The following is a 17736-nucleotide window of genomic DNA, read 5'->3' as shown; positions in this document are numbered from 1 at the left end:
TGCAACATAAAAAGGAAAGCCATGAACGACAAGAGAAGACATAGAAAAATAAGAAATGAAAAATTTTTCCCCTTTTCTTTTCTCTCGCAACGCTCAAAGTCTGTACAATCGGTTGATGTAAGTGCACCTACCAATCTATCATCTTGATCAAGGTAAATGTAGATCATCGGCACTCGAATATTAGAAATCCACCATGATCAAATTCTTGTAATATACCCCAAAGGATATCTTTCTTTTTCTTTTTTTTTGGTGAAATACCAACGAAATTTGACTTGAGACATCAGTTATAAGAAGTGCAACAAAAAGACAGGGAAGAGAGAATTTACTTTCACCAATGAATGGATGAAAGACTTTAATAATTTGGCCCTTTAAAAATAGACATACATTATTAAGTCCTTTTGGTACATTAAAACACCTCAATTGGTAAATAATAAAAAACATTTCACAATCATTTAATTGGATAATTTAGTAGGCATTGAATAGGTGTCATTTACTAATTTTCATGTGTTTTTATTGTAATGCAATAAAAATCTATTTACTGTTACAAGTATATTAATTTTATAGAAGAGTTTCAGATTATTTGGCTATTAATGTTATGTAATTTAACTTATACATTAAAATGTCAATTTGATGCTTTATATATAGACATGCAATATTAAGTCTTTTTGGTTCACTAAAACACATCAATTGGTAATAAAGAAAAAAGTTTCACAACCATTTAATTGGCTAATTTAGTAGGCATTGAATAGGTGGCATTTATCAATTTTCATGTGTCTTTATTGCAATGCAATAAAATTCAATTTAAAAGTAGATATATATTAATATATAGAAGTGTTTCAAATTATTTGGCCTCTAACGTTATGTAGTTTATCACCTTACTCATTAAAATGTCAATATGTCAAAAGTTTAATTTGTAATTCATTTGTAAATTTTAAAAATTATATATTATTTTTTAAATAAAGTGGCAATTTATTATTTTTTATACTTACAAATTAAAATGTCAATGTGTCAAGAGTTTAATTTGTAATTCATTTGCAAATTTTTAATATATTTTATCAATGTGTCAAAATAATAGTTTTCCACAATTATATATAATCTTGTTAAAATATTAATAATTTATAATTTTTGTCCTTATAATAGTTTAGTAATTTATTTGTAATTTATAGATATGTCCTTATAATTTATTAATATACGATGATTCAAGTTTAATGTGTAACTTATTAATATGCCAATTTGTCGATAACATGAGAAGTCACAGATGCCATACAACTGACACATGGCAGAACCTAGCGGAGCGATGTGTCATGCATATGAGAGTCTCGAATGCCACGTGTCAAGTATAAGAGAAGGCTTAAATGCCACATGGCGGAACCTAACGAAGTGTTCTAGCCATTATATATGATATATTCATTTGCATTTCTATTTCTTTTTCCTTTTCTGTTTCAGGAGTATGGCTGCAATCACCAAGAGATGGGAAAGGGGCAATAATTCGGGGGAGAAATTAGGGAGAGAGAAAAAAGGAAATTTGCATCTTATTAGTCAAGGGTATTCTTGTCCAAAAACTTGTAAATGGTGTGTATTCGTAAAATTAAAAATGTGGAGATAGCCCTCACCAATAATTGAACCATCCATGACCTCTCATGGCTGTTGGATCATAATGAGCCCATATTGATCCAACAATGATGAGAGGGGCCATGGATAATTTCAATCCCGTAATATGAGTAATGTCTGGGTGAGGGTCGAGGCATATAAACAATGCAAAAGGCTATCATTCCTTTCTTGATACACACAAATTGAGTACTGTCTTGATTTCCATGGCTAATAAGTGGAGATACGATGTGTTCTTGAGTTTCAGAGGAGAGGACACTCGCAAGCAGTTCACCGACCACCTCTACCATGGCCTAAGAGATGCCGGGGTCAATGCTTTCAGAGATGATAATGAGCTTCCCAGAGGGGAAGACATCTCATCTGCACTCATCCAAGCAATCCGAAGCTCCAGGATCTCGGTGATTGTATTCTCAGAGAACTACGCTAATTCGAGATGGTGTCTCGAGGAACTTGCTGAGATCATAGATTGCAGGAAAAACTCAGGACAGATGGTTCTTCCAATATTTTACGGAGTTGATCCCTCAGACGTGAGGAACCAGAGGGGCAGTTATGCGAAGGCATTTGTTCGACATGAGAAACGTTTCCTGTCAGAGGAGGGAGCGGTTGCTCTTGCTCGGTGGAGAGAAGCTCTAACGCAGGCGGCAAGTTTGTCAGGCTGGGACTTGAATAATGTTGCTGATGGGTACGTAACTTTATCAATTCGAATCTTACACTTTATTTGGGTCGATACGCTCCCCAACTTGCAAAAGGTGACTGCCCTTCATGTGTACATGAGATCAAAATTGGAAATTTTCGATTTAGGAAATCATGTCATAGGTTCAAGCATTTTAAGACTCTGGTCCACCGTACTCTATAAGGAAGAAGAAATTTGATATCATTGGTTTTAGACCTTATTAAAAATTCCTGCTTCCGCATCGTTGCAATGGCCGGGGGTAACTTTCTTTTTAATTTGACACTCTTCCACTTAAATTTCAGAATCGCTGTTAGATACATATATAATTGCGCTGGGATATATATTGTTGTCCTGTTTCATTTCTGCTGACATGAATGAATGCCAGGCATGAAGCAAAGATAGTCAAGAAAATTGTCCGCAGGATATGGAACGAATTGAAGCATAACCATCTTCATGTCGCAGAACACCCAGTTGGACTAGCTTCTCGTTTCGAGGTTTTGAATGAACGGATAAGTTCCTCCTCTTATGATGTTCGATTTGTTGGAATTTGTGGGATTGGAGGGATTGGAAAAACAACACTAGCTAAAGAGGCCTATAACCAATTTTATCATACTTTCGAAGGCAAAAGCTTTCTTGCAAATGTAAGAGAGAAAAGCGGACACCCTGACGGTCTGCTTCAGCTACAAGAGCAGCTTCTTTGCGATATTTTCAAGTTAAAGAAGATAAAACTGGGCAACACTCACAGGGGTATGAATGTCATAAAGCAAAGACTATGCAGCAGGAGGGTTCTTATAGTCCTCGATGATCTAAACCACTTGGACCAACTGAGAACACTAGCAGGAGATCCCGAATGGTTTGGTCCCGGCAGTATAATCATTATGACAACTCGGCATCTAGATTTGCTGAAGGAAGTTGGAGCGGATCTGTACATGGCTCGTGGGCTGGATGAGGAAGAGTCTCTTCAGCTTTTCAGCTGGCATGCCTTCAGAAATTATCATCCTAAGGAAGAGTATCTTAATCTATCAGAAGCGATTGTAAATTACTCGGATGGGTTACCTTTAGCTCTCAAAGTTTTGGGCTCTTTTCTTCGTGACAAGAGTTTGGTAAAATGGGAGCATACTCTGGACAAATTGAAAAGAATTCCAGACAACGATATACAGGCTCAACTTAGAATAAGCTACGATTCTCTCAGAGATGATACTGAGAAGGCCTTGTTCCTGGATATTGCTTGCTTCTTTGATGGTTGGTATACAAAGGATGTCGTTAAGATATTAAACGCATGTGGACTATTTGCAGATATCGGAATCACCGTCCTCAGTGAGAGGTGTCTTCTGAAAGCAGACGTGACGCTTACTATGCACGACTTGGTTCGAGACATGGGTAGGGAAATTGTTCGCGAGGAGTCTTCTCACTCTCCAGGAAAGCGAAGCAGATTGTGGTTTTACGAGGACATACTCTCCACATTGAGAGACCAGAAGGTGGATATAACTTCAAACCGCATTACAACTGTTCTTTCATTGATCCAAGATATAGCCAAGTTTCTACGAAAAGAAAAACTTCTGCTCTGGAGTCTATAAATGATTGATTAGTATGTAAATCCTGGAATGCATACTCATGCAAAAATATTGTTATCTTATGTAGGGAACAGAGGAAGTGAAAGGAATTGTATACGATTCACCGGCATCAGATGAGTTGACTGTGAGTGCAGAAGCTTTTGTGAGAATGAGTGGAGTCAGACTACTAAAGCTCAATGGCGTTAATGTTTGCGGAAATTATGGACTTATTTCTAAAGAGCTAAGATGGCTTCACTGGGACAGATTCTCCTTGAACTGTATGCCAAATGACTTCTATATGTTAAACTTGGTCATCCTCGAGATGCCACACAGCAACCTAAGGGAAGTATGGAAAGATGACAGGGTGAGTTTCTTTTTTCCTTTTTTTTCTTTTTTTTTCACGTCTTTAAGAGTACATATATATAGTCTCCAAGAAAAATGCTGCTTCATCATCTCTATTGTTGCAGTTGCTTGGGAACTTGAAGGTCCTTAACCTCAGCCACTCATACTTCCTCACCAGGACCCCAAACTTCATGAAACTCCCGAAACTCGAGGAACTGATTCTAAATGATTGTACCGAGTTGGTAGAGATTCATCAGTCCATTGGAAATCTGGAGGGGCTTCTGCTAGTGGATCTCAGCAAATGCAAAAAGCTCAAGAGGCTTCCTGGTAGCATCTGCAGGGTAGGCTCGCTTAGGATTCTGAATATCTCTGGCTGCTCAAAGGTGGGCAAACTACCGGCGGACATTGGGGAGATGGCGTCCTTGGAGAAGCTCCTTGCAGACAGGACTGCTATAACACAAGTTCCTTCTTCTATCACGCGTCTGCAGAATCTGACGGAGTTATCTCTATGTGGCTGCAAGGCAGCAAACTTGACCTCCATTTATTCACTCATTTGGTTATTGGTGCCGACGATGACAGTCCCTAGAAGCAATAACATGCTGATATCTTCATTAGATGGTTTAACCTCACTGCAATCCCTGAGCCTAAGAGACTGCAACTTATCAGATGGCACTATTCCTGTGAAAATCGGAAGCCTACCATCCTTACTAAATTTGGACCTCAGCAACAATAATTTCAGTCACTTACCAGATTCAATAAGTCATCTTCCCAAGCTTCGTAAACTTCTTTTGGAAGATTGTGTCATGCTCAAGACCCTTCCAAAGATGCCTCCTAGATTGTATACTCTGTCCACAGCAAATTGCCGGAGGTTGGAAAGGATAATATCCGTCTCGAATATTCATACCTTGGAACTCGAAGACTGTCCCAGGCTAACAGAGATTTCCGGGTTAGATAAGTTAGCAGTTGTAGACATAAGATTGCAAGGGTGCAAGAGCTTGTCGGCCAAGCTCAGAAGTTTCCTCTTACAGGTCTCACTCCCCTCCATTTCATTCATATGAGCTTTTTTTTCTCACAATATATGACTTTCAGTGGAAAAAAAAAGAAAGAACAGCAAGCCATTCCTTTGAAGAATTGTGAAAGAGGAGTGAATTGTGAAACTCCATCTGGACGTCGGATCTCTAAAAGAGGATGAAAACAAGCATATGCATGCTTAGCAGAACGAAAATAAATTCTCTAAAACCTGTCAAAATATTCATGCGTGGTTATTGGTTTTTGAGATATATCCATTATCTTCCACTGCAAAGCTAATGCTTCTCTGTGTTCTATCTGTAAACAGAATCAGTTCGGCAATCAACGGTCGCAGATTTGGTTTCCTGGAAGTGAAATTCCCGGTTGGTTCAGCTATCAAAGAGCGGGCCCTTCACTAACAGTCAGACTGCCCCAGACTCAGTTTAGTAAACTAAAGGATCCAGTCACTGTATGCCTTGTCTATGAAGCTAACAGGGAGATCAATGCATATCCACGGTTTATAACACTTTATATCAATGCAAGAACCAAAAACTCGCATCTGTCCTGCACTGGTTGTACCTATGCATATATTTCAGCCACATCTGAAGATCACATATGGGCGTATCAAGAAACTCTTGTAGTCGGCGATGAAGTCAGCGGTGAGGATATTGAGATTGAGGTGGTTACGGAATCAGCTGGTGGGGTGAGGGTGAAGAGGGTAGGGATTCACTTGGGAAAGCATATTGGTCTGGACAATGCTTCATGGACCTTGGGCAACATGGAAGTTGGGACGAGTAATCAATTTCCTAGTGAAGAAATGATTCAGCTAGAAACCGATATCACCGAGAATGGGAGCCATCAGGCTGAACCAAATTCTGATGGAGACATTTGCTATGCTGAGGAAGAGAATGGCAGTGGATATGGCTCTTCTCAGGAGAAACGACCGCCTAAAAGGATGAGGTTCGAGAACATCGAAGAGGATGGTTGGGATGAGCTGTGATGATTACGAGGAAGCAAACTTGAAATGGCCCAATCTTTTTGCTGGTCTTGCGTAAGTGTTCTTTTCCTTTCAGTTGAGCTATGTGATCATTTTCTTTATAAGTTGTAAGGGACGCCAAGAAAAACTTATATGAGAAACTACCAAATCTAGTATAAGAATAGAGAAAGTGAAATAAAAAATACGGGAAATCTCATTGCTGACAATTGAGCTTAGGACCGCTTGTTTTCCGAGTTAGTAACTTGTGTTAGTACATTGAAATAGTAATTTGTGTTACTATACTAAGTCCCTTAGGAATCCACCGAACAATACTATGGTGACTGGTGAGCAGTGGGACTGAGCTAGGGTTCTTTTTATACCTTGCCTCTTTTATGGTCGTTGAGTTTGAATATTTCCCTCCCCTTAATAGTTCCTTCTACGGACATGCCTTTTCAAATTCTTTGGTGGGCTTGGACTAGTGAGCCCATAATAAAAGGTTGAGGATGAAATTGTCGACCCCTTGAAACGTTAAGGACCAAATTGATGGTTCCGGCCCATGTGTACAGGGATGGCCCACTGTTCTAGCCACCTCAGCTTCCCCTCTACATTTTTTAACGGCGTGTTGTGTTTGACAAAAGAAATTGGCTTGTGTTATGACATGTTAAACTTAAAAAGCATGCTAGGAGATGAAAATAATGTCAAAATTGTGCTAAATGATGCTATTGTTTCCTTTATTTTTTCAGAAAAATCGATTTTCCATCAAAAAAAATGTTTTAATCTATCATGGAAAAACTTTTAATTAACAAAAATATGCAAATATTTATTAATTTCTTTTAATGGAAATATTTATACCTATATCTATATTTATATATAATAAAATTTACTTAGATGCTTTTCAATTAATGCATTAGAAAAATTATAAGGAAATAAAAACTATTTCAAAGTAATAAAAATAATATAATTTGAAAACAATGAAATACTAACAAAAATACAATACTTTTTTTTAATAAAAATTAAGTAAAAATAAATCATTAAAGTAAATGAAATATTATGCATTTGAAAATATATTAAAAGATAAATACTATTTTAAAATTATAAAAATAATGAAATATTAACGAAAAATTCAATACTCTTTTTTTTATCAAGAGTAAGCAAAAATGATTAAAGTTAATAAAATTTTAAAAATTTACCATTTTAAAATTATAAAGATTATATGCTTTGAGACAATATTTTGTTTTGCCACAATTTGAAAAAATTGAAATACTAACAAAAAAATATACCTTTTTATCAAACATAAGAACAAATGAATGCTTTAAATCAATGAAAACTTTAAAATTTTACCAAAAAAGCATAAATATTAACTAGAGTTAGATTGGCTAGGATTAAGTTTAATTGGCTAATTTAGCCTGGGTCTAGGGGGTGGCCGAATGATTTATTTGTTTAATTGAATCAAAATTGGCTTCAACTTGATGGATGAGCTCTCGGGTCTTCATGGTCTAATGGCTTAAATGATTGATTGAGCTAAAATTGAATCAAATTCACTTGAATTGGATGTCTTGGACGCGGCCATTTAGGGAATTAAGGGGAAAATTAATTAATTGAGTTCCATTTGGCTAACAAATGAAAAACCCGACTCTGTGATGTTGATTAGGTCTCGGCCACTTAGGATTAAAAGTCAAAATTGATTAATTGAATGCAATTTGGACTAAGAAATGGAATGTTTGAATCTGTGAATGTATATGCACGCTTGGCCGAGTTGAATTTCGCTCTTCGACTGTCAGTTGGATGTATATTTGGTCAATTGGATTCCAATTTGGTTAATCACGTGCACCCAACACTTAATCCATGGGAAGAAACCAAAATTACCCACTTAGATAAGAGTTTTAGATTTAATTCAAAAGGGTTCAAGTGACTCTTAGAGTCCAGTGTCAAAATTGGTTAAATCCTTCATTTGGCTAAAAAATGAGATTAATTGATTTAGTGATGCTCGGTTAATCAAGAATAAAATTGGGTAATTATTTAAATTCGACACTTAATTCATGATTTTTGGGATAATCGGTTCATTCTAAAGTGTCCTAGGAATTAATCGAGAAAGGCTACTTTAGCCTTGAGGGACTTAGGATTTTTCAAGAATTTTGGGGATTAATTGGATAATCACATAAACTTGACTAATTTGATAAAATTGGATGAAATTGAAATTGAGAAAAATTGTGAATAAAATAGATCGCTTAGGAAAATGGACTTAGATTTTCTTTAGATGGGGCATTAGGCCCATTTTGTAATTTTGGGCTACAAGCCCATTTTTATGAGCCACTTGGCCCATGACAATGGATCGGGCCTACCAAGGTCCATTTTGGCCCGATTGTGATGAATGAATGAGATGTGAATGTAAATGAATGTACAGTTGCATGTATCATGTATAATGGATGCATGGGTACACGTGTGATGTATATATGTTGTAATTGTAATTTATACATGTATATATGCCCGATTAAGACCTTGATTCCTAGAATATTGGACTATAACTAAAACAAATGTTAAGTACAAAGGCCCAAAAGAGTACAAATTCGAGCAATACTCTCGCTTGCGGGCGTTGGTGTTATAATAGAATCCCCGAATTTAGATTTCTGGTTCAAGACCGAGTCAAAATAAAGCCCCTAGGTAGTTAGGTCTTGACCTCGATTTGAGACTTATGTAACTCACCGGCCAACTCAAACGGTGTTGTGACGACTCTAATCCAATCCCAAGCCTCGGACTAATCTAACTCAATCAAGTCCTTAGAGCTTAAGCCGCCTATCAACAAGACTGAATGAAGATGTTTTCTTCGCCCGCGATAAAAAGGCAAGCGTGTCTTTCTTTGAAAGCAGTGGCAATTGGTCCTTGGGGGCCCGTAGCTGCGTGAATGGATGATAAATGACTAATAATTGGAAAGGAATCATCAACAGTAACATGAGAATCTTACAAAAATTTCTTCGGTTCAATCATTATTAAGGGTCAGGCTACTTTGACACCCTAAATTTTTTAGGTTTGAACCTTGATATCCGGAAGTCTAATTGGACGTCGGCTAATCTAATTAATCCGTGCAGGTCCACTGAGGGGTAAAACTCTCCCAGTGTAGATTTTCTGTATTCACAAAGATTCGAATTCGAAACCTTACTTAAACAGAATAAATGCCGAACTATTTAAACTTATCCACGTTTTGTTATTTTGACCCCTAAATTTGATAAAGCATAAATTTTCTTTCCCCTCCTCCCGTTCTTCTTTTCCTTTTCGTGCTCTCTTACCAAAATTGGTATACCTCAGGCCCTTTCCTCTTGCGCGGTGATGGACATATATATACATATAATTTTAACATAGGAAATTCTTTTCCCTTAAAAAAGTACAAATAAGTATAAAATTATATATTTTTCCAACAAATTTAGTACATATACAATGCCTTCTCAGAACATATTTCATAGAGTTTCTTCATCAAATTATCGTTTACTAGAAAAGATGGAGATGATTAATACTTTATTTTTTCAATATTAATATTTTTCATTACTTTACCTTCCTCATGCACACATAAGTCTGATGTTCGATCAGTAAAAGATTACTCGTCCTTAACTTTTCGAAAAATTCCTTCATCAATGATTGTGAATGATTGAATTTTTTTTTTCAATTTTTTCAATCTTAGTTCCATAAAAGCAAGTCCTATCCCATGAAAAAAAAATTTTGTAAACAAATTGCATATGTGAGAATGATTTTATCATTTTATATGTAACTAGTTCTCGTAGTTGTACATTGCACGAGCAATTTTATGCTTTTTTTTTTTCCAAAATCTTAGTGAATAAATTTTCAGGTTTTGAATATGAATTTCAAAACGACTTCTCAAAAGTATATGTTTCGTACATAAGTTAAATAGTATTTTCATTGATTCACTAAAACTTAATAATTCTTCATAGTAGTGTGTAATTCATTGGTGTACTGAACAAAATTATTAGAGTGCCATGTAAAAGAAATAAATTATTTATTAAGAAAAGTTAGTTGTAAATGACAATTAATTAAAGCTTATGATGCAATTTTTAAATTTCATCAACAATATAATCTTTCTAAATATACATTTTACAGAATAAACTGTTTCCACTTGAATTTAGTGAGCATTAATTATAATCTAAACTAAGCTAAAATTGGATAAGAAATGTATAATCAAAACATTTCTAACTTGAGTCATACTTATATTTCTACGATTACTTTTTGAAAGTCTCTGGTTTTTATCTTTCATTCATAAAATGATTTATTAAATTATAGTGATAGTCACTCACAAAAATGATTTATTACAAATTTCAAAACGCCTGATTTTCGCAATCTTTATCCCTTTTTTCTTAATAAAAGAGGAATGATAAAAGTAAATGCTTATAGAAAATTTATTTTTCTAATGCTAATAGAGAATCAAGTGTCATCCAAGTATGAGTAATATTTTATGCACAAACGTATTTTAGGTATCTCGCTCAAAGAATATTTAACGAAAATGTTTCGTAAGTAATGCCTGATTAATAGAATAATAATTGTTTTTAATATAATGTTAGTACTCTAACTGCATGCATTCCTAATTTTTTGAAAATTATGAAAAATCTTACTGAGATTTTGCTGAAAAGAAATATTTGTTACAATATAAAAAGGAAAGCCATGAACAACAAGAGAAGACATATAGAAGAATAAGAAGTGAACTTCTTTTTTTCTCCCTTTTCTTTTCTCTCAGAATGCTTAAAGTCTGTACAATTGGCCATGTAAGTGCACCTACCGATCCATCATCTTGATCAAGGTAAATGTAGATCATCGTCACTTGAACATTAGAAATCCACCATGATTAAATTCTTGTAATATACCCCAAAGGATATCTTTTTTTTTTTTTGTGAAATACCAATAGAATTTGACCTGAGACATTAGTTTATAAGAAGTGCCACAAAAAGACAGGGGAAAAGAGAATTTACTTTCGCCAATAAATGGACGAAAGGTTTTAACAATTTGGTCCTTTAAATATAGACATGCATTATTAAGTCTTTTTGATACATTAAAACACGTGAATTGGTAAATAATTAAAAAAAAACATTTCACAATCATTTAATTGGATAATTTAGTAGGCATTGAGTAAGTGCAATGCAAGAAAAATCTATTATTATTACAAATATATTAATTTTATAGAAGATATTATTTGGCTACTAATGTTATGTAACACATTAAAATGTCAATTTGGTGGTTTATATATAGACATGCAATAGTAAGTCTTTTTGGTTCATTAAAACACATCAATTGGTAAATAAAGAAAAACGTTTCACAACCATTTAATTGACTAATTTAGTAGGCATTGAATAGGTGCCATTTACCAATTTTCATGTGTCTTCATTGCAATGCAATAAAATTAAATTTAATAGTAGACATATATTAATTATATAGAAGAGTTTTAGATTATTTGGCCACTAACATTATGTAGTTTATCATTACTCATTAAAATGTCAATGTGTCAAAAGTTTAATTTGTAATTCATTTGTAAATTTTAAAAATTATATATTATTTTTTAAATAAAGTGGTAATTTTTTATTTTTTATACTTACACATTAAAATGTCAATGTGTCAAGAGTTTAATCTGTAATTCATTTGCAAATTTTTTAATATATTATATCCATGTGTCAAAAGAATAGTTTTCCACAATTATATATAATCTTTTTATAATTTATCATTTTTATAAAATAATATTTCACTAATTTAATTGTAACTTATTAATATCTCTTTATAATTTATTAATATGCGATGATTCAAGTTTAAAGTATAATTTATTAATATACTAATTTGTCGAAAATATGAGAAGTCACAGATGCCATGCAGCTGACACATGGTAGAATTTGTGGAGTGAAGTGTCATTCCTTCCTCGGATCTCCCGAGCACAAATTGAGTACTGTCTTGATTTCCACGGCTAATAAGTGGAGATACGATGTGTTCTTGAGTTTCAGAAGAGAGGACACTCGCAAGCAGTTCACCGACCACCTCTACCATGGCCTAAGAGGTGCCGGGGTCAATGCTTTCAGAGATGATAATGAGCTTCTCAGAGGGGAAGACATCTCATCTACACTCATCCAAGCAATCCGAAGCTCTAGGATCTCGGTGATTGTATTCTCAGAGAATTACGCTAATTCGAGATGGTGTCTCGAGGAACTTGCTGAGATCATAGATTGCAGGAAAAACACAGGACAAAAGGTTTTTCCAATATTTTACGGAGTTGATCTCTCAGACGTGAGGAACCAGAGGGGCAGTTATGCGAAGGCATTTGTTCGACATGAGAAGGAGGGAGCGGTTGCTGTTCCTCGGTGGAGAGAAGCTCTAACGCAGGCGGCAAGTTTGGCAGGCTGGGACTCGAAAATTGTTGCTGATGGGTACGTAACTTTATTAATTCGAATCTTACCCACTTTGTTTGGGTCGATACACTCCTCAACTTGCAAAAGGTGACTGCCTGACGTGCGTACATGATTTCAAAATTGAAAATTTTCGATTGAGGAAATCATGTCACAGGTTCAAGCATTTTAAGACTCTGGTCCACCGTGCTTTAAAAGGGAGAAGAAATTTGATATCATTGCGTTTAGACCTTATTAAAAATTCCTGCTTCCGCATTGTTGCAATGGCCGGGCGTAACTTTCTTTTTAATTTGATACTCTTCCACTTAAATTTCAGAATCGCTGTTAGATGCATATATAATTGTGCTGACATATATATTGTTGTCCTGTTTCATTTCTGCTGACATGAATGAATGCCAGGCACGAAGCAAAGATAGTCAAGGAAATTGTCCGCAGTATATGGAACGAATTGAAGCATAACCATCTTCATGACGCAGAACACCCAGTTGGACTAGCTTCTCGTTTCAAGGATCTGAATGAACGGATAAGTTGCGCCTCTTATGATGTTCGATTTGTTGGAATTTGTGGGATTGGAGGGATTGGAAAAACGGCACTCGCTAAAGAGGCCTATAACCAATTTTATCATACTTTTGAAGGCAAAAGCTTTCTTGCAAATGTAAGAGAGAAAAGCGGACACCCTGACGGTCTGCTTCAGTTACAAGAGCAGCTTCTTCTTGATACTCTTGAGTTAGAGAAGATAAAACTGGCCAACATTCACCAGGGAATGAATATCATAAAGCAAAGACTCTGGAGCAGGAGGGTTCTTATAGTCCTCAATGATCTAAACCACTTGGACCAACGAAGAACACTAGCAGGAGATCCCAAATGGTTTGGTTCCGGCAGTACAATCATTATGACAACTCGGCATCTAGATTTGCTGAAGGAAGTTGGAGCGGATCTCTCTATGGCTCGTGGGCTGGATGAGGAAGAGTCTCTTCAGCTTTTCAGCTGGTATGCCTTCAGAAATCATCGTCCCAAGGAAGAGTATCTTAATCTATCAGAAGCAATCATAACTTACTCGAAGGGGTTACCTTTAGCTGTCAAAGTTTTGGGCTCTTTTCTTCGTGACAGGAGTTTGGTAGAATGGGAGCATACTCTGGACAAATTGAAAAGAATCCCAGACAACGATATACAGGCTCAACTTAGAATAAGCTACGATTCACTCAGAGATGATACTGAGAAGGCCTTGTTCCTGGATATTGCTTGCTTCTTTGATGGTTGTTGTACAGAGGATGCCCGTTAAGGTATTAAATGCATCTGGATTATTTGCAGAAATCGGAATCATTGTCCTCAAGGAGAGGTGTCTTTTGGAAGAAAATGCAGGGAGGCTGATGATGCACGACTTGGTTCGAGACATGGGTAGAGCAATTGCTCGCGAAGAGTCTCCTTACTATCCTGGAAAGCGAAGCAGATTGTGGTTTTATGAGGACATACTCTCCACGTTGAGGGACCAGAAGGTGGATATAACTTCTAACCGCACTACAACTGTACTTTCATTGATCCAAGATACTGCCAAGTTTCTACGAAAAGAAAAAACTTCGGCTCTGGAGTCTATAAATGATTGATTATTATGTAAATCCTGGAATGCATACTGATGCAGAAATATTGTTATCTTATGTAGGGAATAGAAGAAGTGGAAGGAATTGTATACGATTCATCGGCATTAGATGAGTTGATTGTGAATGCAGAAGCTTTTGCGAGAATGAGTAGACTCAGACTACTAAAGCTCAATGGCGTTAATGTTCACGGAAATTATGGACTTATTTCTAAAGAGCTAAGATGGCTTCACTGGTACAGATTCTCCTTGAACTTTATGCCGAATGACTTCTATATGGGAAACTTGGTCATCCTCGAGATGCAACACAGCAACCTAAGGGAAGTATGGAAAGATGACAGGGTGAGTTTCTTTTTTTCTTTTTTTCACGTCTTTAAGAGTACATATATAGTCTCCAAGAAAAATGCTGCTTCATCATCTCTCTGGTTGCAGTTGCTCGGGAACTTGAAGGTCCTTAACCTCAGCCACTCGCACTTCCTCACCGGGGCCCTAAACTTCATGAAAGTCCCGAAACTCGAGGAACTGATTCTAAATGATTGTACGGAGTTGGTAGATATTCATCAGTCCATTGGAAATCTGGAGAGGCTTCTGCTAGTGGATCTCAGCAACTGCAAAAAGCTCAAGAGGCTTCCTGGTAGCATCTGCAGAATAAGCTCGCTTAGGATTCTGAATATCTCTGGCTGTTCAAAGGTGGGCAAACTACGGGAGGACACTGGGGAGATGGCGTCCTTGGAGAAGCTCCTTGTGGAAGGGACTGCTATAATTCAAGTTCCTTCTTCTATCACGCGTCTGCAGAATCTGACGGATTTATCTCTATGTGGCTGCAAGGTGGCAAACTTGAGCTCCATTTATTCACTCATTTGGTCATTGGTGCCGACGATGACAGTCCCTAGAAGCAATAACATGCTGATATCTTCATTAGATGGTTTAACCTCACTGCAATCCCTGAAACTAAGAGATTGCAACTTATCAGATGGCGCTATTCCTGTGGACATAGGAAGCCTACCGTCCTTAGTAGAGCTGGACCTCAGCAAAAATAATTTCAGTCACTTACCAGATTCAATAAGTCGTCTTCCCGAGCTTTTTTACCTTCTTTTGGAAGATTGTGTCATGCTCAAGACCCTTCCAAAGATGCCCCCTGAATTGCATACTCTGTCCGCAGCAAATTGCCGGAGGTTGGAAAGGATAATATCCGGCTCGAATATTCGTAGCTTGAATCTCCTAGACTGTCCCAGGCTAACAGAGATTTCCGGGTTAGATAAGTTAGCAGTTGTAGACATTTGCTTGCAAGGGTGCGAGAGCTTGTCGGCCAAGGTCAGACGTTTCCTCTTACAGGTCTCACTCCCTCCATTTCATTCATATGAGCTTTTTTTCTCACAAATTATGACTTCCAGAAAAGAAAAAAAAACGGAAAGCCATTCCTTTGAAGAATTGTGAAAGAGGAGTGAATTGTGAAATCCACCATGATTAAATTCTTGTAATATACCCCAAAGGATATCTTTTTTTTTTGGGGAAATACCAACGGAATTTGACATGAGACATTAGTTATAAGAAGTGCAACAGAAAGACAAGGGAAGAGATAATTTGCTTTCGCCAATGAATGGGCTAAAGGCTTTAGCAATTTGGTCCTTTATATATAGGCATGCATTATCAAGTCCTTTTGGTACATTAAAACACGTCAATTGGTAAATAATAATAAAAAAATTTCACAATCATTTAATTGGATAATTTAGAAGGCATTGATCTTACTAATTTTCAAGTGTTTTTATTGCAATGCAATAAAAATTTATTTACTATTACAAATATTTAAATTTTATAGAAGAGTTTCAGATTATTTGGCTGGCCACTAATGTTATGTAATTTATTACCTTACACATTAAAATGTCAATTTGGTGCTTTATATATAGACATGCAATATAAAGTCTTTTTGGTTCATTAAAACACATCAATTGGTAAATAAAGAAAAACGTTTCACAACCATTTAATTGACTAATTTAGTAGGCATTGAATAGGTGTCATTTACCAATTTTCATGTGTCTTCATTACAATGCAATAAAATTCAATTTAATAGGAGACATATATTAATTATATAGAAGAGTTTTAGATTACTTGGTCGCTAACATTATGTAGTTTATCATTTTAACATTATGTAGTTTATCATTACTCATTAAAATATCAATGTGTCAAAAGTTTAATTTGTAATTCATCTATAAATTTTAAAAATTATATATTATTTTTTAAATAAAGTAGCAATTTATTATTTTTTATCCTTACACATTAAAATGTCAATGTGTCAAGAGTTTAATTTGTAATTCATTTGCAAATTTTTAATATATTATATCCATGTGTCAAAAGAATAGTTTTCCACAATTATATATAATTTTTTAAAAATATTAATAAATTATTATTTTTATAAAATAATAATGTAGTAATTTATTTGTAACTTATTAATATGTCTTTATAATTTATTAATATATCAATTTGTCGAGAATATTAGAAGTCATGGATGATATGTAGTTGACACATGGCAAAATTTGGCGGAGCGATGTGTCATGCATATAAGAACCTCGAATGTCACTTATCAAGCATAGTAGAATGCTTAAATGTCACATGGCGAAACTTGGCATAGCGTTCCAACCATTATTTATTATATATTGATTTGCATTTCTTTTTCTTTTACTGTTTCAGGAGTATGGTTGCAATAAAGGGGCAATAATTCGGGAGAGAAATTAGGGAGAGAGAAGAAAGGAAATTTGCATCTTATGAGACAAGGGTATTCTTGTCCAAAAACTTGTAAATGGCGTGTATTAGTAAAATTAAAGGTGTGGAAATAATCCCCACCAATAATTAAACCATCCGTGATCTCTCATGGCAATTGTATCATAATGAGCCCATAGTGATCCGACGATGATGAGAAGGGCCATGGACGATTTCAATAATTTCCACAAAAACTTTGTATCTATGAAGCAGCTTAAGGGTCCAGTCACTGTATGTCTTGTCTATGAAGCTAACAGGGAGATCAACGCATATCCACGGTTTATAATACTTTATATCAATGCAAGAACCAAAAACTCGCATCTGCCCTTGAGTAGTTCTGCCTATTTCGATATTCCAGCCCCATCTGAAGATTACATATGGGCATATCAAGAAACTCGTACATTCAGCGGTGGAGGCAGCGGTGGGGATATTGAGATTGAGGTGGTTACAGTATCAGCTGGCGGGGTGAGGGTGAAGAGGGTAGGGATTCACTTGAGAGAGCATATTGATCTGAACAATGCTTCATGGACCTTGGGCAACATGGAAGTTGGGACGCTTAATCAAGTTCCTTGTGAAGAAATGATTCAACAAGAAGCTGATATCTCCGAGAGTGGGAGCCATCAGGCTGAACCAAATTCTGATGGAGTCATTTGCTATGCCGAGGAAGAGGATGGCAGTGGATATGGCTCTTCTCAGGAGAAAAGACCGCCTAAAAGGATGAGGTTCGAGAACATCGAAGAGGATGGTTGGGATGAGCTGTGATGATTATGAGGAAGCAAACTTGAAATGGCCCAATCTTTCTGCTGGTCTTGCGTAAGTGTTCTTTTCCTTTTGGTTGA

The 17736-nt window shown here is 36.0% G+C and overlaps 3 protein-coding genes across 3 annotated transcripts; all 3 read left to right on the top strand.

The window, feature by feature from the left end:
- Nucleotides 1-1652: 1652 nt before the first annotated feature.
- On the top strand, nucleotides 1653-6572 carry LOC116200245 (TMV resistance protein N-like). The gene is made up of 5 exons (XM_031531056.1): nucleotides 1653-2290; nucleotides 2667-3759; nucleotides 3923-4198; nucleotides 4302-5204; nucleotides 5513-6572. Exons 1-5 carry the CDS (start codon nucleotides 1815-1817, stop codon nucleotides 6182-6184), a joined length of 3420 nt encoding a protein of 1139 aa, XP_031386916.1. The 5' UTR covers nucleotides 1653-1814; the 3' UTR covers nucleotides 6185-6572.
- Nucleotides 6573-12016: 5444 nt separating this feature from the next.
- LOC116200514 (TMV resistance protein N-like) lies at nucleotides 12017-14036 on the top strand. The gene is made up of 2 exons (XM_031531362.1): nucleotides 12017-12567; nucleotides 12946-14036. The coding sequence occupies exons 1-2, from the start codon at nucleotides 12017-12019 to the stop codon at nucleotides 13826-13828; spliced, it is 1434 nt and encodes a 477-aa protein (XP_031387222.1). The 3' UTR covers nucleotides 13829-14036.
- On the top strand, nucleotides 13941-17659 carry LOC116200513 (TMV resistance protein N-like). The gene is made up of 4 exons (XM_031531361.1): nucleotides 13941-14072; nucleotides 14207-14482; nucleotides 14573-15454; nucleotides 17111-17659. The coding sequence occupies exons 1-4, from the start codon at nucleotides 13941-13943 to the stop codon at nucleotides 17657-17659; spliced, it is 1839 nt and encodes a 612-aa protein (XP_031387221.1).
- The last annotated feature ends 77 nt before the right edge of the window (nucleotides 17660-17736 follow it).

This window comes from Punica granatum, chromosome 3 (assembly GCF_007655135.1).
Source record: "Punica granatum isolate Tunisia-2019 chromosome 3, ASM765513v2, whole genome shotgun sequence".
Taxonomy (NCBI): Eukaryota; Viridiplantae; Streptophyta; class Magnoliopsida; order Myrtales; family Lythraceae; genus Punica; species Punica granatum.
The sequence above is the reverse complement of the archived record's forward strand: the minus strand, read 5'-3'. Positions and strand labels throughout refer to the sequence as shown.